Consider the following 23,490-nt stretch of genomic DNA (forward strand, 5'->3'; position numbering starts at 1 on the left):
TAGGTACACATTTCCAAAAAGGGATGAGCCATTAAGTCTCAGGCCTTCCCCTGTTCCCACATCATAGGGAAATGGGTTAGAGATAAAGAGGCATATGGCTACCTGTTGGCTAGCAGGCAATAAAAAGAACCAGAGGAGAGGATCAAAGTATATGCCTCCTTTCCCAGTGTACTGGTGGATACTTCTTCCAATTGACTGGTTAACTTGTACCTGGAAGACAAGCAAGACTGGAAACAAGGGGGGTTGTTGAGACTGACTCACACAGATTTCAATAAATAGGAGCCACTTTTTAAGAGAAAGATTGATAAAATGAAGAGTGGCAAGGATGCCGAGGGGAGTCTTATAACTATGCTATATGAAGAAGGGCAGTATAAAGCCTAGAGTAGAAAAGACATAGAAATAATTTCAAATATGTAAAAGGCTGATCTTTATAATATCTGAACATCCCATTTTAGACTGCTATATTCTTGTACTTCAGAATGAAGTACTAAACTTTGAGTCAGAAAACCTGGGTTCAAATCTCAATCCTGTTATTCACTACCTTGGTAACATTGGGCAAGTTACTTTTTACCATTCTGGATCTCATTTTTCTCAATCATGAAATTATTGAGTTAGATCAGATGGTCTCTAAGGTCCCTGTTAGCTCTACTGTGTTATGATTTGATTCTGTTACATGAAAGAGGAATTGGGCTTAGTCTGTGTTATTCTAGAGAACTAGAACCTTTGGATAGAATTTACAAGGCTGAAGATTTGATTTTACCATAAATAATGGCTGCTTGACAATATGAGCTGTCATCTAATTGCTACCTATCAATCAGGCAGCCAGGTGGTACAAAGGATAAGTCAGGAAGACCAGAGTTCAAATTTGACTTGCTGTGTGACTCTGAGCAAGTCCCCTAAGCTGTCTGCCTCAACTGTAAAATGGGTTAATAATAATACCTACTTCCCAGGATTGTTGTGAGGATCAAGTCAGGTAATATTTGTAAAGCCCGGCGCATCAATAGATGACTACATGATAACTTCTTTGTCAGTGGCCCTATCAGGGAAGCAATGCCTGCACTGGGTAGAAGGTTGTATGAGATGACCTCTAAGGTCCCTTCAAATTTTTAAGATTCAGTGATCTTTTTTTTTTTTAACAAATTCATGTACCTGTTTCTCCTTTACCTGTTTCCCTTTTCCCATTCCACTACCTTCTACAATAGCACCTATTACCCTGTCTATTTCTATCCTATTTCATTTTCCCCCCAGTTGGGGTGGGGTGGGGTGGGGCAAGAGTAACCATATTCTTCCCTATCACCCAGGCACCCAGTTTTCTTTTCTCTTGGATTGCTTTTTGCTTCATTGACCGACTCTCTCGTAGTGATAAAGGGAATCACTTGGGAGCGCCTCTCCCCCTAATCCCCCAGCCACTTTCTTGCTTTTACAGGTCCTCATCTCCCTCATCCCCCCTCCCACCCTGTCAAGGATAGGATAGGTCCTCATCCTTCATCCCCCCCACCCACTCCCCAATCTCCAGTCTCGCGGAATCTCGCGACAGCTTTCCGCCAAGCGGACCCTTGCCTCGGTCTGCTTGAGCCGCTGCAGCAGCTGCAGGAGTAGCAGCAGCAGCAACAGCAGCTGCAGCGGCCGCGGCTGGAGGGGATCGAGCACGGATGCTCCAGGCTGCGCCTCGAGGGCGTGCGTAGCCTCGAGGGCGTGCATGCCTGTGCGCGCGCGGAGACGGCCTCCGCATCCCTGCCCCCAGCCCCAGGCTTACCCTCCCAGGAGTCCTGGGGCTTTAATGCACAGACGCTGACTTGACGTTTGCCACCCCCCCTTCCCTCCGCCCCTTTCCTCTCCCTCCCACTCCTAGCCCAGCCCTGGCGGAGCCGGAGCCGGAGCCGGAGCAGGAGCGGAGCCTCCCCGGCAGGCGGAGCCGCAGGAGTAGAAGCTAGAGCCTCGGAGCTGCGGTTTGGAGGAGGTGAGGGCTGGGTGGCTGCCGCCGCTGCCGCTGCCGCTTCTTCTTCTTCTGGTTTTTTTTTTTTTTTTTGCAATTTCCATTTGAAGGGAGCAGGAAACACGGCGCAGCTGAGCGTAGCCAGCCACGATGCACCAGCAGCAGTGGCAGCAGCAGCAGCAGCCGCCCCGGGGTAGCAGCAGCAGCAGCAGCGGCAGCAACAGCACCACCACCACCACCAGGAGCAGCAACAGCAGCAGCACCAGGAGCAGCAACAGCGGCAGGAGGCCCTGAGAAGCAGGAGGAAACCAGAGAGGGGCGAGCTCCTGTCTCCACCACCACCCCTAAGTCGCCCTCCCCTGGTGCTCCCCACCTTTTGGGCCTCCAGCCCAAGCCCTCGCAGCTTACCCGGCTCTGGGGATCCCCTACCCCCCGGATCTCTCCACGCCTCGCTCTCCGCCTCCGCAAACTTTCACGCTGTTTCTGCTGCCCAGCCTGGCTTTACACCAATGGGTGAGTGCCAGGGCGGAGGGGTGGGGGGTACCGGGGGAGTAGCTAGAGAGGTCTCCCAGAGGGCTTGGGGTGGAGGAGGAGGAAGAGATGAAGGGAGAGGGGAGCCTAGCCACCCACTCCCCACCCCCAGTTTGTCTTGGGAGGGGGAGGGGAAGAGGGGAGTCTCTTATGCCCATGCCTCCACCCGATCAACTTTCTGCCCTCGGTTGTCTGTCGGGCTCATCATGTCTGTCCTACTGTTGGGCCACGGGATTTTTGTTCTGGGGGTGGGTGATCTTCTACCCATCCTCGTTATCTCCACTGCTGGCGAATTCGGGAGATGCACAAGTTAGAGAGAGACTGCCAGGAGTGAGCCCCCCGAGCTGTGCAGTTTATCCAAGATTGTTTCTTAGTCCCCTTCCTGGAGCTTGTCACTGAGTGGAGTGATGCGCAAATCTAGGGCATTGCTTTAGTGTTCAAGACTAAAACATACGCCCAAGTGTGCTCACTCAGGATCTAGCCTGATACACACTTGAGCAGTTACACTCAGGCAGCATTTTTTGCCTTGTTGCTGGGGAGGGGGTCCGAACACGTTCATGATCACATACACACTGCGTATGTGATCCGCTGTGCAGACAGGAAATCCGAGTGGGCGTAGGTGGGATTTGGCATCTCAGGACCTAAGGGGGTGTGGAGGGGACAGTTGGTGATGGGGAGGAAGGGGCTGCACAGTCTGCCCCTGCCTCCGAATCGGGGTGGATGGGGGGGTCGTCTTTGGAAAGTGAGAAGTGTGTGTGGGGGGAGGTCTCTCCTTGAAGGTGGTCTCCATAGCTGGGTCAGCCAAGGAAGCAGCCTTTAAGGACTCCCCTTTAGGAAGTGTGGGGAGCTGAAGCTGACAGCTCTGAAATCCTGAAGGTTTCCAGGATCCTCAGTTTCCTTCTCCTGTTGGACGTGTCTGAGGAAAGAGGGCGAGTAATGCTTTGCGGTTCTCCTTTTGCCGCGAGGACCCTGGAGAACTGAAGGAAGATGCATTTTAGGGAGGATGAGGGGGGGTGTGGTTCACTTTTTTTTGGAATGGGCAGGGAGAGTTTTCCCTATTCCTCCTCCTCCCCCTCTTTTCCTGCCTTGGAACCATTCCCTTGCTGGCTGGTGATGAAGCCGGCTTAAATACCGAGGAAGCTAAGCCTCAGCATGCTGCTGGCCATTTAAACCCCACGCTGGTTGGCTGCTTCCACCCTGGGAGCCTGCGGCAGCTTTCAGAAAAGGATAGCTCTGGGAGCGCCTCCTGTTTGCACCCGGTCGCCCAGAGAAGGTTCAAATGAATGAATCCTACACAGAGGGCACAGGGTTGTTGGGGGAGGGAGCTGTGTTTGACAGTGGCATCGCTGACGGCTCCAAAGTGTACCCACAGGCTGCCAGCTCCTGATGGGCCAGTCTGGGATCTGATGTAGCATATGTCTGTGGAACGGCATCTCTTTGTGTACAGTCAAGGCATCTGTGTTCTCTCGTTCTCTGTTGCTGAGGCCACTATGTTTGTCACAAAAAAACCCTGGAATTTTGGAGCTGGGAACCTTAGAGATCATCTAATCCAACTCACCTCATTTGATACCAGGGGAAACTGAGGCCAACCCCAGATTCCCTCTATTTCTCCAAACAGGGCAATCTCATCACACCTTAATTTTGAAGGGCAACTTTGTAGGATACCCCCTTCCCCCAAATCCCTATTTTTGTAGGTTGAAGGCTGAAGCAGGTTAATCCGTTTTCATTGTACTCAATAAAGACTGCCTTTTATGGTAGTAACAAAACATTTAAGCAAATAGTTTGCCCTTTTGGCACTGAAATCTTCAACCCAGTTTGTTGTCTCAGAGTGAATTAGAAAAACACTTGATGGGAATGGTACCTATTTAGCTCATTGACTGAGATTGTGTTGACTAGCAGTGTGTTTGCTGAGACAGGCCTATTAAACATTTTGTTGTTCAGTCTGGTCAGACTCTTCATGAGCCCATTTGGGGTTTTCTTGGTACAGATATGGGGAATGGTTTGCCATTTCCTTCTCCAGCTCATTTTACAGATAAGGAAACTGAGGCAAATGGGGTGAAGTGACTTGGCCAGGGTCACACAGTAAGTATCTGAGGCTGGATTTGACCTCAGGAAGGTGTCTTCCTGATTCCAGGTCCAACACTGTATCCACTTCACTACCTAGCTGCCCCATTAATAATAACTAACATCTGTATAGGGCTTACGGTGAGCCAGACCCTTTACAGTTATTATCTCATTTGATCCTCACGACAACAATGGGAGGTTGGTGTTATTATTATCCCCATTTTACAGATAAGGAAACTGAGGCAAACAGGAGTTAAATGACTTGCCCTGAGTCACACAGTCGGAGGCTAGATTTGAACTCTGGTCTTCCTGACTCTAGGCCCATCATTCTACCCACTGCTCAATACCTTCTCTTATAGTACCATTTTGGGTCCTCTGAAGTTACATGCTAATCTCATTTACATGTCTGAATTAGGTTGCAGGTTATGACAAAGTGGGGCCTAGTAACTGAAGATGAAAATTCAGGGACACTAATTCTATATATTTTAGAGAAGGTAAAAGAAGTGTCAGGAAGGCAAAAGCACAACATGAATTATTATTACTTTATTATTTCCTAAAATTATGTTTGAAGCAAGAAGATAAGGAAAGGCTAGCCCCACTACTTAGGGCAGATGGTTTAATGTTAGCAAGGGAGAGGGAGAAAGCAGAGCTATTTAACCCTTATTTCACTTAAATTTTTCTCTTTACCTTCTGATCTGAAAGGATAGAACAAGTATAGTTGAAAGCAGATTGAAGTTTAGAGCTAGGTAAAGAGATAATAAAATAACACTAAACCCAAATGAACTACATCTGGGGTTACTGAAAGGACTCACAAAAGTGATTTTGGAGACTAGAAGAAGTACTTTTGAATTGGAAAAAGGTGAATACCTCTTTAAAAAAAAGGGGAAAAGAGGCAATATAGAAATCAATGAACCTGACTTTGCCTAGCAGAATTCTAGATGGATTATTCTAGGGCAGATGGATGAATATGAATGAATTAAAAACATTAAATAAGCACTTAGTTAACAGCTGGGGGTATAGATATAAAAAGTAAGACAGTCCCTGCACTCAAGGAACTTATATTCTGATGAGGGAGTCAACATATATAAATAGATGGTAACCAGGGAGGAGAGTCTTGATTAGGAAAGTAATAAAGTTTTGATTAGAAAGTAAAGTAGGATGATAAATGGAGTTGTAGAACAATTGATGTCATGTCCTTTTTGTTGATTGGTTTGTGATTACTCAGAAAGGGAGACAGTGATTACTAGAAACCAATATGGGTTCACTGAGTAGTCATAGCAAGCTAAGCTTGTTTGTTTGTTTGTTTTTAAGCTGCTTAATGGTTAGAGTATGGAAATGGTGTAGACATTATATATCCACTTTTTTTTTTAAAAATTAGGAATTTGACAGGTATCCATGCTATTCTGATGGACAAGTTATGGTACTTTTAGGTGGGTTTGGGACTAGTGGGACACTCAGAGGGCATCCACCTTGAAGGACATCTTTATTGTCATGCCCAAGAACTCTCCTTGGCCTTGGCTCATTGAACATTTTAATCAGTGACTTAGAGGTAGACCTCGAAGGAATGCTTAAGTCTGAAGGCACATTAAAAACAACAACAAAGAAACCATAAAATGGCCACTGAATGAAAGAATCAAGATCTGAAAAGTTCTTAGGTTGTAAGAAGGGAACAAGTCTTTCATGTTTATACATAGGAAAAATAAATGTAATGTTCAACAGCAATTAGATTTTTTAAAAATCAATTGCAAAAGTATGGTGGTTAGTACTTTTTGTATTAATAGAAGTATACTGTCTAGAACTGGAGGATACTAGTCCTTCTTTACTTTGTCTTAGAGCACACATTTTGAGGGAGACATTAACAAACTAGAGGTAGAGGAGGAGGAGGAGGATTGATCAGGGAATCTGGAAACAGTTGAATGAATTGGAGATTTTTAGCCTAAAAAAAGATCAGATTTATGATAACTGTCTTCAACTGGAAGAATGGTTAGACAATTCAGTATGACTCTGGAGAGGACTAGGACCAATTGGTGAAAGTTACAAGGAAACAAACTTAAGAGATAAATTTAAGAAACTGACAAAATTGTGAACAAATAGAACTGTCTGAAAATGAAGTGGACAATGTTTAAGAGTTACTAAGTTGCTGGAAGTATTTCAGCAGAAGCTGGATAATCCTTTATATAATCCTTCTCCTACTTGTTACATTGCATTGATGACCGCTGAGGTCTCATCCCACCATGGAAGTTCTCTTAGGTAGTTGGTATAATAGGAGAAACATTATCCTAAATATCAACATGGAAATGCTTCATAAAATGCATATCACAATCTGATTTGGCCTGTATAAAATGTCATTCACCAAGTTACAAGCTGCTTAATAGAAATTAAACAGAAGGAAGTGGGAATGATACAGCTTTTGATAGCGTTGACCACCCGTATGACCTATATATCCATATATTCAGCCCTGAACAGCATGGGCACTAGACTTTGAGTAAGATCTAGATGGATGCACCTGACTGCATAGAGGTAGTGTGATAGAGTGGAAGTCAGAGAACGTGGATTCAAACTCTGCCTCAGATGCTTGTTCTGTGAGTTTTGGATAAGCCACTGAAACTCTCTGGGCCTTAGTTTCTTCACCTGTTAGAACAAGAGGAAGAAGCTTGGACTAGATAACCTTGTAAGGGTTCTTAATCCTTTTTGTGTTGTGGAACCCTTTGGAAGTCTTGTGAAGCCCAAGGGTAGTTAGGTAGCAGAGCACTGGGTCTGGAGTCAGAAGACTCATCTTCCTGAATTCAAATCTGGCCTCAGACACTTAGTTGTGTGACCCTGGGCAAGTCACTTAAGCCTGTTTGCCTCAGTTTCCTCATCTGTAAAAGGAGATGGAAATCACTCCAGAGTCTTTGCCAAGAAAACACCAAATGGTGTTACAAAGAGTAGGACACAGATGAAAAATAACTGAACAACAAGAAGCCCATGGGCCACCTCTCAGAATTATATCTTTAAGTGTATAAAATAAAATGCACAGGATTACCAAAGGAAAACACTTGTATTGAAATAAAGATGTCGTTTTTCACCATCGAGGTTCACTGACTTGGATGTCCAGGTTAAGGACACCTTTTCCACGTCTCAGATCCTGGGACCTGTGGTTCCCTATCACCTCCAGGATGCAATATAAAATATTCTGTTTGCTTTGGTACTTAAAGTCTTTTGCAATCTTGCCCCTTTTTATCTTTCCAGTTTTCTTATACTGTATCTCTTCCTTGTACTTTCCTATACAGTAAGACCTGCCTTCTTGCTATCCCTTGCCCTCAAATACTCCGTCTCCTGACTTGGTGCCTTTTTGGGTGGCTGTGTCCCGTAGCTGAGATGCCCTTCATCCTTACCTCTACCTACTGGTTTCCATCAAGACAGCTCAAACACCACTTTCCTATCCTCCCCACAGCTAGTGCCTTCCTTCCCATCTACTCTGTCTTCTAGAACTTGGACTTAAATCTTTTTGCTTATTGTCTCCCCCATTAGAATGTGAGCTCCATGAAGGGAGGGACTGTGTTTTTGGCTTTCTTTGTATCCTTACTGCTTAACACAATTCATGGTATGTAGTAAGGGCTTAATAAATGCTGTTGGCTGATGTATCTCCCACTGAATTTTCCTTAAGGCTCTCAAGTTCCGCATATCTAAACTACAACTGGTTATCTTCCATCTTAAACCTTTCCTCTTGACTTCCTCTTGTTTCTGTTGATGTTACCATCATCCTCTTTGTAACCTAGGATTTTTATCCTTAGAGTTTTCCTTGATTTCTCCTGCTTCACCCCCTCCCATATCCAACCACTTGCCAAAGCTTGTTGACTCTCTCTGACATCTCTTGAATCTTTGTTACTGTTTCCTGGAACTAATTTCTTATACTTCTAATTTCTCTATTTCTCCCCATTTTCAGTCTCTTCTTTCTCTAATCTGTCTTTTACACAGCTGGCAAAAGGCACAGGTCTGATTGGGTCACTCCCCTGCTCAAAAAACTTAAGTGGCTCTCCATTGCCCAAGTGACAAAAAATTCAGATTCTTTAGCCTGACATTTAAGGCCCTCCACTGTTTGACTGCCATTTACCCTGCTAGTCTTACCTAATTCTCTTCTCTTTGACACATTATACATTCTAGGTAAACTGAGTTATCTGCCATTGCTTAACTTAGTACCCTATCTTTTAGTTCTTTGAATGAATGAATGATAAAATGTGAAGTTCTTACTATGCACCAGATGCTGGCTTACTGTGCGCCAGAATACCGCATGAAGCGGTAGTGATACAAATACAAGTAAACAAGATTGACACTCTGTCCAAGGAGCTTGCATTCTAACTGGGAAAAATAACACATAAAGAAGAGCTGAAAAGAGGGTTTGGAAATGGCCAGGAAGTAAGATGGAGGCCTGGTTCTTGCCAAAATAGGAACCTCTTACAAAAGAGTACCTCTCAGAGCCCAGTATCTGAGGGACAAAGCCAAGGTTCCATTGGGATGGGGATGAAGACAGCAAGGATTATGACTGAAGAGTAGGCATTGTGATTTAGAAGTGACCAGCATTCACTCAGATTGTTCTCTCTGCCATGAATGCACTTCCATCATCCTCCTGGCCTATCTGCTTTTTGAATCCTTGTCTTCTTCAGCATTCAGCTCAGGTACCACCTCTTCCATGAAGCCTTCCCGGATGCGTGCTTTCTGCCATTAATACTCTTTCTTGATCGAATTTTCCATGTACTATATATATTTGTGGGTGTAGCTCTACCTCTCCCTTTCTCCCTCTTATGTCATTTTTGTGTATGTTTCCTCAATGCTTTGAATTTAGTAAGTGATTAATAAATGTACATCAAATTACATTGAATGTGAGGCAACTAAAGCACTCCTTACTGCTGTGTGATTATATTGAGAGGTGTTAGAACTAGTGGATCTCAATTTTGAGAAGCCTGTACGTGTGGTATGTCTTTATTTCTGAGATTTAAAGATGGTATTTGTTAACCATTTCTAGGTTCTGCTACATTAATGGTTAACTGTTATAAACTTGTTTATATTGGGAAAAGTAAACTCAGAAGAAGGAAGGATCTCTCAATAAAAACCATTTCATTGCTAGATACAGACTTAACATTAACTCTCTTGACTTTTGTGCTAAAGTTATGGGCCTGTCAATTTATAAAATGGTGGTAATAACTTAGTTTCACAGAAGTGGTGTGAAATCTACCCAAAATAAGATTTGTCAGATTTTGGAAACTAGAACAGCACAGCATAGACATTCAGTTGTTTTTTGGGTGGCCCATGCCACGTTGGCTTGGGTCATCATCGTAAGTGTGATTTTGTCCAAAACACAACAGGTAATGTTTTTAATAGATTAATTCTACCTTTTATGGAGAAAGGGCCAAGGACGTGACTTTTCCTCGTAGGCGAGAACACCGCAAACAACTTCTGGTTTGGCAGGCTGTGTGGCAGAAACTATGCTGTGCATACCATGAATGGAAAAGAGTCTCTTTAACATCAGAAGAGTCAAGCTTATCTGCATTCATGTATCACCTCACTGTAGTAACCCTAAGAAAATTGGAGAGTACTTCTTCCAGTTTTCAGTCACTCCGGTTTAATCTTCATCAATGTGACTATCACCAAGGGCAATCTTTTTTCCTTAGAAAACAGTTTTCAGGAATTTGAGATTGTTGGGTGTTAATTCTTAGAGCTAGAGAGGTTCAATGTGAATATCTAGTTTAATTAATACATATGTACGTATTAGGATGGTAAGAGCAATGTCTTATTTAAGAAAACCTGCTATTTTATTAAACATTTTATTTAAAAAATATAAATATGTTATTGAATATATTTGTGATAAAATGGATTTTTTTATTTTAATAGGCTTTTGCAGTTTATTTAGAAAATAGCTAGGCATACAACAGCCTTAGGTGATTTTTCTGAAATGTAAAACAAACAAAAAAAAGGGTTGATAGATGTGGAAGATTCAGAACTTCATTATCTACAGATTTATATCATCTATTGACTTAGAATTTTCTTTCTTTTTTAAATTTATTTTATTTTATTGTTAGGCAGTTGGGGTTAAGTGACTTGTTCAGGGTCACACAGCTAGTAAGTGTCAAGTAAATGTTTGGTCTGAGGCTGGATTTGAACTCAGATCCTCCTGACTCCAGGGCCAGTGCTCTATCAACTGCACCATCTAGCTGCCCCTTAGCACTTTATTTCTTGCATAAATGTATACAGAATGATTTTCTGTTAATGGAGCAGACAGTAAAACTTACATAAAACAATTTGGTCTGATAGGGCCAGATCTTTTATCTTTCAATGAAATTGATTATTCATGAAATGCCCTGTTACTAATGTCCAGAAAATGTGCCCTTTGGGTTTTCTGGATGGATGTTTATACTGCTAGGCCCAGGTCTTATCCTCTTAAGAGGTATCATTACACCCCAAAATCTCTGTATAACAAAAGACTTGCTGACTGCAGTTTATGACTCACCCATTTGATAGAACCAAATTCCAGAAAAGATGAATTCAAAAAGTCCTTTGGTATCTCTTGTAGTGCCTGATAAATAAGTCTTTAGTTTCAGATGACCTAATTGGTCCCCAACTTCATCCTGCCAAAACTTAGCCTTTTTAAGTCCATTATCTCACTTTCTTTATGTTTAATCAGATAATTTCCCCTCAGGCAACTTTAACAGTATTTGAACCATTAACTCATTTTCCTCTCTTCTGTTCAAATAGGGGTGTAGTAGAAAGAACACTGGATTTGAAATCTGTTAGCCAGTCTCAGTGTGAGCAGCTCTTTGAACTATGGTTAGAACATGGTTTTATCTTCTCCCTCCCTCTCTCTTTAGAAAGGACTGAAATGTCCAGTTGTTGTTTTTTTAAGTCTTGTCCCATTATCAGGGCTTACAACATACACATGGATGCACGGTAAGTATTTGTTCATGACGATGATACATGCTTCGTCCCATCATGGCATAATTGGTCTTCGTCACAGAAGCTGATTATGGGTGGAATGGTACCAGCACTCAGGCTCTCTGTCCCTTGAAAAAATGTTGTCTACTTGTTCTTTATATCCTGCCAGAGTGTTTGTGAAACCCACTGGGCAGATTGCCAGGAGTTGGTCTTGAAAGCCTTCAATGGTACATACACTAGTAAATAAAAATGAGCAGATGAGGGAGAGGAGGAAGGAGATATGTATCTAATTGTCCTCACAGGGCACAAAAGATTTCAAAGCACAAAATCATTCACTGAGACTTCCTAACTAAACTGCCAAGCATTCAAACTCTACTTCAGAGAGCGCAACTTCGATGGAATGAAAAAACGTACACTTGCCAAAAAGCCTATTTTATAGAGGGCTCACACAGGGCAAGTGTTCACATGGTGGTCAGAAGAAGCAATACAAGGACACTCTCAAGGTCTCTCTTAAGAACTTTGAAATTGATTGTGTGACATGGGAGACACTGGCACAGGGTCGCTCAGCATGCCCTCATCAGAGAAGGTGCTGTGCTTTATGACCAAAGCGGAATTGAGGTAGTGCAAAAGAAACACGAGATGCACAAATTTAGAGAATCCACCCCACGTGTTCACATAGTGCCAGACTGTGCCAGAGCATTCTGCTCTGGTACTGGTCTGATCAGCCACAGTCTGACACAATGTAACTTGACTCTAGCAAAGTGATATCATTTGCTAGTCATGTTTAATAAAATAGCAGATTGTCTTCAATAAGACACTGTTCTTACCATCTTAATACGTACATATATATTAATTAAATTAGATATTCGCATTGAACCTCTCTGGCTCTGAGGATTAACACCTTAACACCTGGCAACACCCAAGCCTTAAATCAACGATAATAACAAACCCTTCTGGAGCCTGATGATTCCTATTATGGAGCCATCCTCTCAATGAATAAAAGAAGAATCAATCTATTTAAGCCTTGGTACTTTTGGCTGACTGTCTTCTTCCCTGTTCTTGTAACAGTGACCTCATCTTTTGTCTCTTCATCTTTAGATACCTAAGTTGTAAAGCCAGAAGGCTGGGTGGAGACTTTGAGTAATAGAAGTCCTAAATGGGGTCATTCTTCCATATCGGCAGTGTCTGACTCTCCTAGAGATTTTTCTTCCCTGGACTAGCCTTTGGGACTGTGTTCTGGGCCTCTTTCCCCTATCCTGGTCCCAGCGTTTACATTAATTCAAGAAATCGTAGAACCTTAGAGCTCAGAAGGACCATTTGACTGATCTCATTTAATACATGAAGAAACTGAGGAAGTTAATGGCAGAACCACAGGCTGAGCTTTGATCCCTCTGTCTACTACCTCCTGCTGCCTTCTTAGTTTTCAATTATGAGATTAAACATGTTCACCCATTTTTATTGATTTAGGGTTAGGCTGCTATGGGACATGTATGACAGAAAGCCCAAGCGTCCAGATTGAGATTACAATTAGTGAAAGAAAGGAGGGAAACGTATGTTAAGTAAGTGTAAGAAAAGAGAAAAATAAATACAATTTAATTCTTTCAAATTTTTATTTCAAGGGGGCTGTTTCTTTTTTTTGTTCACTCTTGTTTGTGGTAGTCAGGTATCATGGGAACAGGACAATATGTAAAGTGGAAGGACCTACCTGGGTTTGAATGCTAGCTCTGCAGCTTTGAAAAGTTCCACAAATTAACCTATTAACTGTTAGGCTGTGGGCTATAGATGTTTGTTAAGGTCAAGACTCTACCAGTCTTTGCATTCTCTCAGTCTTCTAATGACAGGTTTGACTGGGATTGCAAAGGTGGTGTTGGAGGTCCACACACCAGCAGCTGCTGTTTTCAAACAGGATCCGCAGTGCCGGGTGGCTTGCCTCTTTATTTTGGTGTTGCCACAGAAGGAGCAAGTATACACCTGTACAAGCATGCAAGTCTGGGTACTTTGAGTCACGTTGCTAAGAGCAAGATCCAAGCTTGGAGAATCAGATTTTCTTCTTCTTACCTCTTACCCTGGGCAAGCAAGGAAGCGACAAGCAGTTGTTTGTTTTTATTTTTGCTTTTTTTTTTTTTTAGTGAGGCAGTCTGGGTTAAGTGACTTGCCCAGGGTCACACAGCTAGTAGGTGTTAAGTGGCTGAGGCCAGACAAGCAGTTTTTTAAGTGACAGGCACTGACTGTACTAAGTTCTGGGGATATAAAGAAAGGCAAAAAATGTTTCCTGCCTTTAAGGAGCTTACTGTCTAATTGAGGGACAACATGAAGACAACAATGTGAAAATGATGTGTCTAGCTATAAATGTATATGCACATGTGTGTGTGTGTACACACACGCACATACAAGTGTACATGCACATGGTACAGCATACATGTACATATGCATATATGTATATATGTGCATACATATATGCATAGTTGCATATATATACTATGGACACACATACATACATGTACACATGATAAATTGGAATTAATATCAGAGAGAATGCACCTAATGTTAAGTGGGACTGTGAAAAACTCACAGATGATAAGATTTTAGCTGAGCCTTGAAATAAACTGAAGAAGCCAGGAGGTGGAGACAAGGAGGGAGAACATTCCAGGTATAGAGGAACGGCCAAGGAACATACCTGGAGTGGGGAGAGAGAGTATCTCATGCTGAGCTCAGTGTCCGTGATTGCAGAGTATGTTGAGCAGGATAGGATGTAAGAAGACTGGAAGGTAGAAAAGAGCCAGATTGTGAAGAGCTTTGATTGCAATATGGAGGATTTCGTGTTGGATTCTGGACAGACATTGGAGTTTATTGAATGGGGGGGTGGCATTGAAGGAGAGTGCTGATAACTGAGAGAGGTTAGGAAAGATCTGGTGTAGGACTTGGCTCCTGACCTGAGTCTGGTCAAAGGATATAAATAGCTTTTTCAAAAGAAAAACCGTATTTAAAATAAGAAAAACTATATGAAAAAACATACCAACAGCCATATAAAAAAAATCCAAGTCACTAAATAATATAGAAATGCAAATCAAAACCTTTGAGTTTTTATTTTATCTCACACCATGAATATGGTCAACGTAAGTCAGAAATAGTCACTCTTGGAGGCACTGATAACACTTATTAGTGGAACTGTGAATTGGGTCAACCATTTTCATATATGCAGGGTCTTCAACAGGTTGTTGTTTGCAGCTCCAATTCTCAAACTAAAGATTTGGTTTATTTTAGTGATAACACCTTTCTTGTTAGGATCTCCTTGCAAATCAAAGTGATGTTTGCTTTGTGCTTATATTTACTTCCTTCTACACAAGGGTAATTGTCACCCTTAGGACTTTCTCCTTTATTTGATATGGTTAGATTTTCAAGGAAAGCCCCTTGACACAGCCTTGAGGCTTTATCTTTCCTCCTAGGCACTATGCCTCTGGTTCTAGTATTTGTCTCTAGATGAATGATGGTGGCTTGGCTTATGGCGTATAGTCTTAGGTTTGTATAGCAAAGAGTAATGGAATAAAATACAGGTTCTAATAAATGTTACTTTTTTCATGAAAATAGGCTCTCCATGGAAATAATATAAATATTTACTCTTTAGTTACAATCATTTGCAGAACAGATTCTATTTGGAGGTCCTGTGTGGAACAAACATGGCTTTAGAGAAACTTTTACACATTTCAGAAGCATCATTGTAAGATGTTTTTGAAGGTTATGCATTTCAAGACTGTTGTAATTCATGTTCAGTAGCTCTGTATGTGAGAAATGCCTTTTCTTTTTTCTCTTGTTCTTGAAAGGGTTCTTTTGATTTCATATATTGGAACATTTGGAACCATTACTTTTTTTTGTTGTCTTTGCATTTTCTTCTTTTAAGATTTTCTTTTTTTTATTATAGACTTGACATATCAACCAATGTGAATATTTCCATATACAAAGAACAGAAAAAGAGGCTTGTGTATGAAAACATGAATCTATTACATGCAATTTGTTTTGCCAAAGTATATATTAAATTTACATGATAGTACCAACATTGCCCTCTTTGTCCATTTATAAATTTCCTTCTGTTCTCCCCTGGCTATTTTTTAATGCTGCATTGATGCCCTTTTTTTCTTTTCTTTTTTAAGCATCACTATTATTGTTACTTCCCCACTCTCTCCCACAGTTCCCCCTCCACAAAATAAAAGCCCTCTCTTAAATAAATAGGAAGAAGCAAAAACAAATCCATCCATTGTGTCAGAAAAATTTAGGGCTCATTCTATGCCTACCACCACCTCTCTGACATAAGGTGGGAAATATGCTTCATCCTGAGTCTTCTGGAGTTGACTGGTCCCCTCATTGATCAACTCTTCAGAGTTTTTCTCCTTTATAGTGTCACAGTTATTGTATAGGAACCAGGACTTGTTAGTCATTAAAGAACACTAAATAGCCATGTGGAATGTTCTATAATAGTCTGATCCAGACATTTGAACCTTCAGTATATCTACTTGAAAACATGCAGGAATCCTGTGTTTGTTTGGTTTTTTTTTCCAAATAGAGATAGAGACTGGACATAAAATGACCAGAAAAGATTTCTGTGTATTTTTTAAATAGTCATTTTGTAGGTCCAAATGTCTGGGCCATACTCTTTAAAAAAAAATTAATTTATTGAGTATTTTGTTTTTCCCCAATTTTGTATAAAAATAATTTTTAACATTCATTTTAAAAATTTTGAGTTCCAAATTTATTCCCTTCCTCCCCATCCCCTCACTGAGAAGACAAGCAATTTGATATAGGTTGTAGATGTGTGCTTTGAGTTCATTATTACTCAAAAAAAATTCAAGCTAAACACATTTGTTTCATTATCTTCTTTTTCTATTTTATGGCATATATAAAATGTTCATTTTATTTCCTGTTTGTGAATTTCAAAATTAAAAAAAAAAGGCAGTCCCAGCCCTTGAGGAGCTTACATTCTAATGGGAGAGCACAGCAAATACGAGGGTGCTGAACCATGGGAAGGGTAAGGTTCCCAAATGGGGGAGTGGTGGCAGGGTCTTGACAGTGGGTAGCTCCATGGCTGTCCTTGGCCCTTCCTCAAAATGGAGGTTCCTAAGCAATAACTGGGACACCGTGAGACTTCTCTGGAGAGGCTAAAGTAGGAAATTTTCCTTTTGTTTATTGGGAATGATAGGATCATGGAATGTATTTGTTTTAAGAGTTCTTGGAGATGATCTAATCTAAGCCTTTCATTTTATAGATGAAAACTTCAGACCTGGAAAAGTCAAATGCATTGGCCAGGTTCACACAGTTTGAAGTAGGCTAAGATAATAACTTCCTGAATCAACAGTCAGTGCACAAATATTTAAGTGGCCATTTGTACCAAGTTCTCACTGTGCTAGATGCTGGTGATACAGAGATTAAAAAAGATAAAATGGACCAGTTCATGCCCTCAAGGGGCTTATGATATAGTTAGGGAGACCACAGGTAAATGTATAATGAAATTATAAATTTAGAGCTGGAAAGGACCTTAGAGTCCATTAAGGCCAAATCTCTCATTTTATAGATTAGGAAACTGGGAAACAGAGTTAAGTGACTTGTCCACAGTTACATAGCTAGTAAGTATCTGAGGTAGAATTTGAACTTGGGTCTTCCTGGCTCTTAAACTCAACAGTCTATCTGCTATGCTACCTAACTGCCTATATATAAATGTATTCAGAATAAATACAAAACAAATAGAGCAGTAGTGACCGAGAGGATCAGTAAAGGCTTGATACAGAAGGTGGTGTTTGAACTATCTTTTAAAAATTTTTACATAATTTTAAAATTGATGTCTTTTGGTGTTTTTTTGTATCACTATAATTTCCCTCAATATCCCCCTTCTAGAAAGCCATCACATATAATAGATGGTATTTTTTTAAAGATGGAAAAAAGAGGGGGAAAATTATTGAGCTGATTCTTGAAGGAAATAGGAGATTCGGCAACACAGAAGGAAAAATAGAATGTATTCTAGGCATAACGCAAAAGTGTGGAGGTGGGAAATGTCAGATGTGAAGATCAGCCAGAGAGCCAGTTTGGAGTGATGTATTGAGATTGGGAAGGTAGTTGGGGTCAGATTGTGAATGGTTTTAAAAACCAAACAGGAATTCACATTTGATTCCAGAAGCAATATAGAGCCGTTGGAGTCTGAGCATGGTCAGAACTATGCTTAAGGCAAATGACTTTGGCATATGTTTAGGGGGTGGTTTTGTAGTGGGGTGAGACGTGGGCCAGGGAGACCAATTAGGAGGTCATAGTAATAGTCTAGGTGAGGGGTGACTGGTGAGTAGTGGGAAACAGAGATGTAGAGGTAGATGGGATAGGTTTAGGCAACTGATTGATTGGATAAGTGGGGTGAAGGGGTGTTGAGTGAGTCACAGGTAGTACTGAGATTCTCAGTTTGGGAGACAAGAAGGGTGGAGGCGGAGAAACTATTGTGTATGGAAGTTAGGCAGGGGGCAGTTGGAAAGTCCAGATACCCAAAGATGTGGAAATGGTAATGAGCTGAATGTTAAAAAGCAATTTTTGTTTTGTTTTGAGATTTTTGTAGTCCAAGTATGTGTTTGCTCTTGTGTTTATAAAACATCTTCTCTTCTGATGTTGCTTATGTTATGTAAACGTTTCTTAAATCCATCTTCTGTTTACCCCATTACCTTAGAGTGTATGTGTTTTATTTATGGTCTAGCATATCTGAACTTTCACTCTGACCAATCTGACAACTGAATTTTTTTTAATTAAAAAAATTAATCAAATCAAGAATGTTATTTTAATTAATTAATTAAAATAATACAAAGTAAAAATTTTTTAAAAAATTAAAACTGTTGAGAGAGAGAGAAAGAGAGAGAGAGAGAGAGGGAGAGAAGCAGCTAGATGGTCCAGTGTATAGTTCCTGGTTTAGGATCAGGAAAACTCATCTTCCTGAGTTCAGATCTGGCCTCAGACACTTCCTACCTGTGTGACCCAGGGCAGGTCACTTAATCCTTTTTTTTCCTCATGGCAAATCACTGTTAGCCAAGAAGACCCCAAAAGGGGTCACAAAGAGTTGGACCCAACCAAATCGACTGAACAACAATATGTGTAGAGTACAATGAGAGGACAGAGAAAATGGGCATGTTATAGTTCCCCTAGCACGTAGCAGGCAGTGTGCCTCCAGAACTCATTATCATTTAACTAAGCCTCTCCCACTTCCCGACATCCCTATTTCTGTTGAATGTACAGCCATCTTTCTGTCACTTAGATTTGCAACCTCTGAGTCATCTTGGACTCATTCTTCTTTCTTACACCATTAAGTTGTCAGGTCTCTGGATTCTACCTTCCCAACATTTCTCATATCTGTCCCCTTGTCTCTACAGAACCCCCCCCCCAACTTGGTTCAAGCCCCTAACCACTTCTTGTCTGGACTCTTCCAGTTACCTCCTAATTGGGCTCCTGTTGCCAACCTGTCTTGTCTCCAATCGTCTTCCATGCAGCTACTACATTGATATTCCTAAAACACAGATCCATGTCAGGTTCCTGCTTGAAAAGCTTCAGTGAAACCTTCTATGGCCTCTAGGATGGAGTTTGTAGTTTTATTTTATTTTATTTTAATTTTATTTTAGGCTGGCTCCAGCCGGCCTTCCCATCATGAGTTCCTCTTGCTCCTACCATTGTATTAGCCAAACTGGCCAACTCAATGATTCCTATATATAGCATTCTGTCTCCTCCTCTGCAGCATTGCGCTGAGTAGCCTTCCCCCACGCTGGCAATGTGCTCCCTTCTCACTTCCACTTAGAATTCCTAGCTTAGAATATGAAGAATGCACTCATGAGACTTTTGGTCCTTCCTTAGGCCTTTTACTGACTGATCCTCTCATTACTTAGTGTTCTTTTCCCTATTCATTCATGGATGTGCGTGCGTGCGTGCATGCATGCCTCTGTGTGTGTGTGTGGTTTATATACCGACATCCACCCAACCACCCACACGCATCCACACACATATATACTTATATCTTATCTTATCTGTGTTTGTATATTCTCCTAAAAGAATATAAACTCCTTCAAGGCAGGGACTGTTTAGTATTTGTTTTTGTATCCTTAGCACTTACTATAATGCCTTGCACATAGTAGGCACTTAATGCTTACTGAATAGAATTAAGGTAATATGTTGTTCTTCAGTTGTGTCTGACTCTTTGTGACCCCACTTAGGGTTTTCTTGGCAGAGATACTGGAGTGGTTTGCCATTTCCTTCTCCAACTCATTTTACAGATGAAGAAACTGAGGCAAACAGGGTTAAGTGACTTGCCCAGGAGTGCGTATCTAGTAAGTGTCTGAGGCGAGCTTTGAACGAGTCTTCCTGATTTCAGGTGATACTGATCCGCTTTGCCACCACCTACCTTCCAAGAACTTTGTTGTCAACTAGCTGTTGACAAATCTAAATCTTTTAGATTGTGAGCTCCCAAAGGGCCAGGACTGCCTTTTCCTTTCTTTGTCTCCCTAGAACTTAGCATAGCATCTGACAAATAGGCAATAATGTTTAATAAATTAATAAATTTAATAATTAATAAATTAATAAGGAAATAATTAATAAATGTTTTTGACTGACTGGTGACTGATCCCTGATGAGATGTGGTAGTTATCAGTTTGGGAAAATTATCTTGACTGTTGTGTGGTTTATGGATTAGGGTAGGGAGAAACCTGAGGCAGAGAGATCAGTTAGAAGTCCATTGTAATTGTTCTATTGATGGGTGATGAAGGACTAAAATAGGATGATGTCTGAATGAAGGGAGGAGATAAAGGTTGACACAGCTGAGACAGAAATATAGAAACTATAAGATCTGGCAACAGATTGGACGTGTGGGGGTAAATGAAAGAGAGAGAGAATGGAAGGTGACTAAAAGGAATGAATCTCTAATGCTAGAATTTCAGGCCCCAAACCAAGTGGTGGGTGAAATATTTTGGGGCAGCAGGACCTTCCTTAACTTGCATCTAGAAGGTGGTTTCATATTCTTTGTACTCCTCCTGGCCACTCTTTCATGTAAACCCTTAAAAAAAATCGACCTCTTCACAACAGCTGTTGTAAAGTAAATAACGCCCTTCAAGAGATGATGCAGACTGAAAATGTAGAGGAGTTAAGAAAGAATTGAGATAAATTCAAGAATCGGATACATAATGAGTCATTAAGGGAGCCTAGAATGTTTTGGGGGGAAGGGTACAGCCTAAACTTTTGAAGCTTATGTAACGCAGGATAGCCATATTTTCCCAAAGATGCCACTGTCAGAAACATACTGTATTAGTCTGAATATAGTTTCTTCCTTCTCCCCATTCCACCCCCAGTCTGGTGTCAGATACTAGCAGTGTGACCCTAAGCAAGTCACTTAATCTCTGTTTGCTTCAGTTTCCTAACTATAAAATGGGGATAATAATAGCACCTGTCTCCCAGGATTCTTGTAAGGATCAAATGAGATAATATTTGTAGAGCACTTAGTACAGTGCCTGGCACATAGTAGGCACTTAACAAAATATTCCTTCCTTCCTTCCTTCTTTCCTTCCTTTTCCTTCCTTCCTTCTTCCCTTCTTCCTGTCCTCCCTCCTCCTTTCCTTTCTTTCCTCCCTCCTCCTTTCCTTTCTTCATTTCCTTTCTTCCCTCCCTCTTCTCTCTCTTCTTCCTTCCTTCTTCCCTCCCTTCTTCCCTCCTTCTTGCTTTAGAGCTGTAACTATCGGGAGTAAAAGGATGTCAGAATTGAGAGGTATTTGGGGTACTTTTACTTCTTTAGCAGGTAGAAGAAACAACTGGGCTTGGCATTCAGTTAACAAGAATTAGTTAAAACTGGAGACTACCAAATGGCACAACTCTCCCCTGAAGAATGTGGGAGAGGCAGACTTTGGAATATGGGGGCCTTCACGTGGCATTTCTCACACCCCACCTCCTTTTACTCAGTCTGGGGTGGGTAAGCACATGGAATTGGCATTGCAATTGCAGATTGTCCACCTGTTCTCCTTTCTCCTTCTGCCCACCCCTCAAAAAAAGAAAAAAAAGAGTCATCAACTGGTGAGAAAACAAGGGTCAGTAGATGGAACTCTTAACAGGCACTGTTAAGTCTTATTATTAGTGGTAGCTTTTCAGTCAGAGGTCTGAGGCTTAAATTACAACTCTGCTACTAAATGACCTGTGTGACCTTGGGTAATTCGCTTGCCCTTTCACTTTCCTACTGTGTAAAATGAGATGATTGGATTAGGCCTCTAGGCCACATGTGGCCTCCCAGGTGTTTGGGTGCAGCCTTTTGACTGATTTCAGGTTTTACAGAACAAATCCTTTCATCAAGGGGATTTTTTTTCTGTGAAGTTTGGATTCAGTCAAAGGGCCACACTTGAGGACCTAGGAGGCCTTGAGGCCACAGGTTCCTCTAAGGTCTTTTCTACTCATCCTGGCTTCTATTCTTAAAAAAATACCCTTTTCACAATAGCTGTTGTAGGTTAAATAACACCTAACATTATCTAAATCCAAATCTTATCCTGTAAAGAACCAACTGTAATTCAACATTTTAAGAGAAATATTCTTGGAGGATTTGCATGCATGTTAAGCTAAATGCTAAACATTTTTTTTAAGACTTAAAGAACTTGGTAGCTTTCTTTTCTCTAACTCCCATGAACTCTCCTTCCTATGATTTTGGTGGGTCATTACCTCGAATAGCTTAAGTAATGATCTGGTGTTGGGAAGAGTGGCCCACGGTCTCTGGTTTTTCACTTGGTAGACTTTGGGCAATAAAACAAGATGTGCAGTTAGTGGAGAAATTCTAGATTTCCCAGTTGATAAAGACTATTGTCATGGAAGAAAACGTCTACTTTATCCTTCTTGCTTAGTGGTAAGCTGAGAAACTTGCCACACTTCCTCCTTGGTGTATCATAAGTGGGTTCGTTAGTCACACTTCTCTTTTGCTCAAAGCAGATTTCTGATAAGGGTGGGCAGAACTCTCTTTTCTGCAATATTCTCATCCTGCATTTTAGGGAAGTATCACTGGGCCCCTTTTGCATCCTGCAACGTGAAATATTTTGTTTTTTCTTGCTTTTCTCTTAAACTGTAGCTTCAACAAGAATCAGTCTCTAGTGATTGGATTCACTTTTTTTCTCTCTCCCCTAGAGCACAGTTGCCCAGAAAAATGACCTTCTGTCAAAAATACAAGGTCTTCAATTTTGTAAATTGGTGGTGGCAACCCTTCCTAGCTCCCCACTTCTGTTGTTTTGGTTAATACATTTAACCATTGCCAACATTAAAGAACTGTTATAGGACTGTCTTTTGCCTTTTTTTTTTTGTGGGGGGTAATATCCCTAGCGTTTAACAGAATGCCTGGCACATAGCAGGTGCTTAATAGATATTGGTTAATTGACTGATTAAAGGATTATAGAGCGACATCAGGCTGCTTCATTAGCTAAGTAGCAGCCTTGATTCTGCTCTGTTTTATGCCGGTCAGTCTGTGGGACAACTGTCAGGGACCAGTTGGTCTTGTCATGTGTCCTTTTAATAGACTTCAGGGAACTCTACTTCTGTAGGTACCACACGATTTAGGACAGTTTGCCAGATATAGGGTTTAAATGGCGTTGCTCTTCTGTCACTTGGGAATGGGCAGATTTTTTTTCCCCTCCCAGTCTTCATCACCCCTAACCATTGGCAGGCTTGTGCCAAGTGGAGTCAGACAGTGTTTTAAACTGCTTGGCTGCTAATGTATTTTCAGCTTTCCTATCCTGTCATTCTGAAGTGTTTAAACAGTTCATAGTAAAATTAAACACCGTTATTTCCCCTATCTGCTTTTTTACATTATTAAAATTATTTTATAATTTTAATATTGGATTTTAATTATAAACAACATAAGTTAAGGAGAAGGGAATAAGCATGTATATAGTACCTACTATGTGGCAGGCACAGTTCTAAGTGCTTTACAAATATCTTATTTGACCCTCACAACCCTGGAAGGTAGGTACTGGTATTATGCCACATTTTACAGTTGAAGAAACTGAGGCAGACAGCAGTTAAGTGACTTA

At 41.2% G+C, this 23,490-nt stretch overlaps 1 protein-coding gene across 3 annotated transcripts in view; it reads left to right on the forward strand.

The window, feature by feature from the left end:
• Positions 1-1,873: 1,873 nt before the first annotated feature.
• The window catches only part of SH3KBP1 (SH3 domain containing kinase binding protein 1), a 446,742-nt gene continuing 425,125 nt past the window's right edge, over positions 1,874-23,490 (forward strand). Inside the window, exon 1 of one of the 3 annotated variants that reach the window (XM_020989928.2) lies at positions 1,874-2,449. In XM_020989928.2, the coding sequence (XP_020845587.1) occupies positions 2,446-2,449 (4 nt within the window). In that variant the 5' untranslated portion in view covers positions 1,874-2,445. The remainder of the gene's footprint in view (positions 2,450-23,490) is intronic. The other 2 variants (XM_020989930.2, XM_020989932.2) reach the window with 2 other exon arrangements.

This window comes from Phascolarctos cinereus, unplaced genomic scaffold (assembly GCF_003287225.1).
Source record: "Phascolarctos cinereus isolate Bilbo 61053 unplaced genomic scaffold, phaCin_HiC Scaffold_726;HRSCAF=1367, whole genome shotgun sequence".
NCBI lineage: Eukaryota > Metazoa > Chordata > Mammalia > Diprotodontia > Phascolarctidae > Phascolarctos > Phascolarctos cinereus.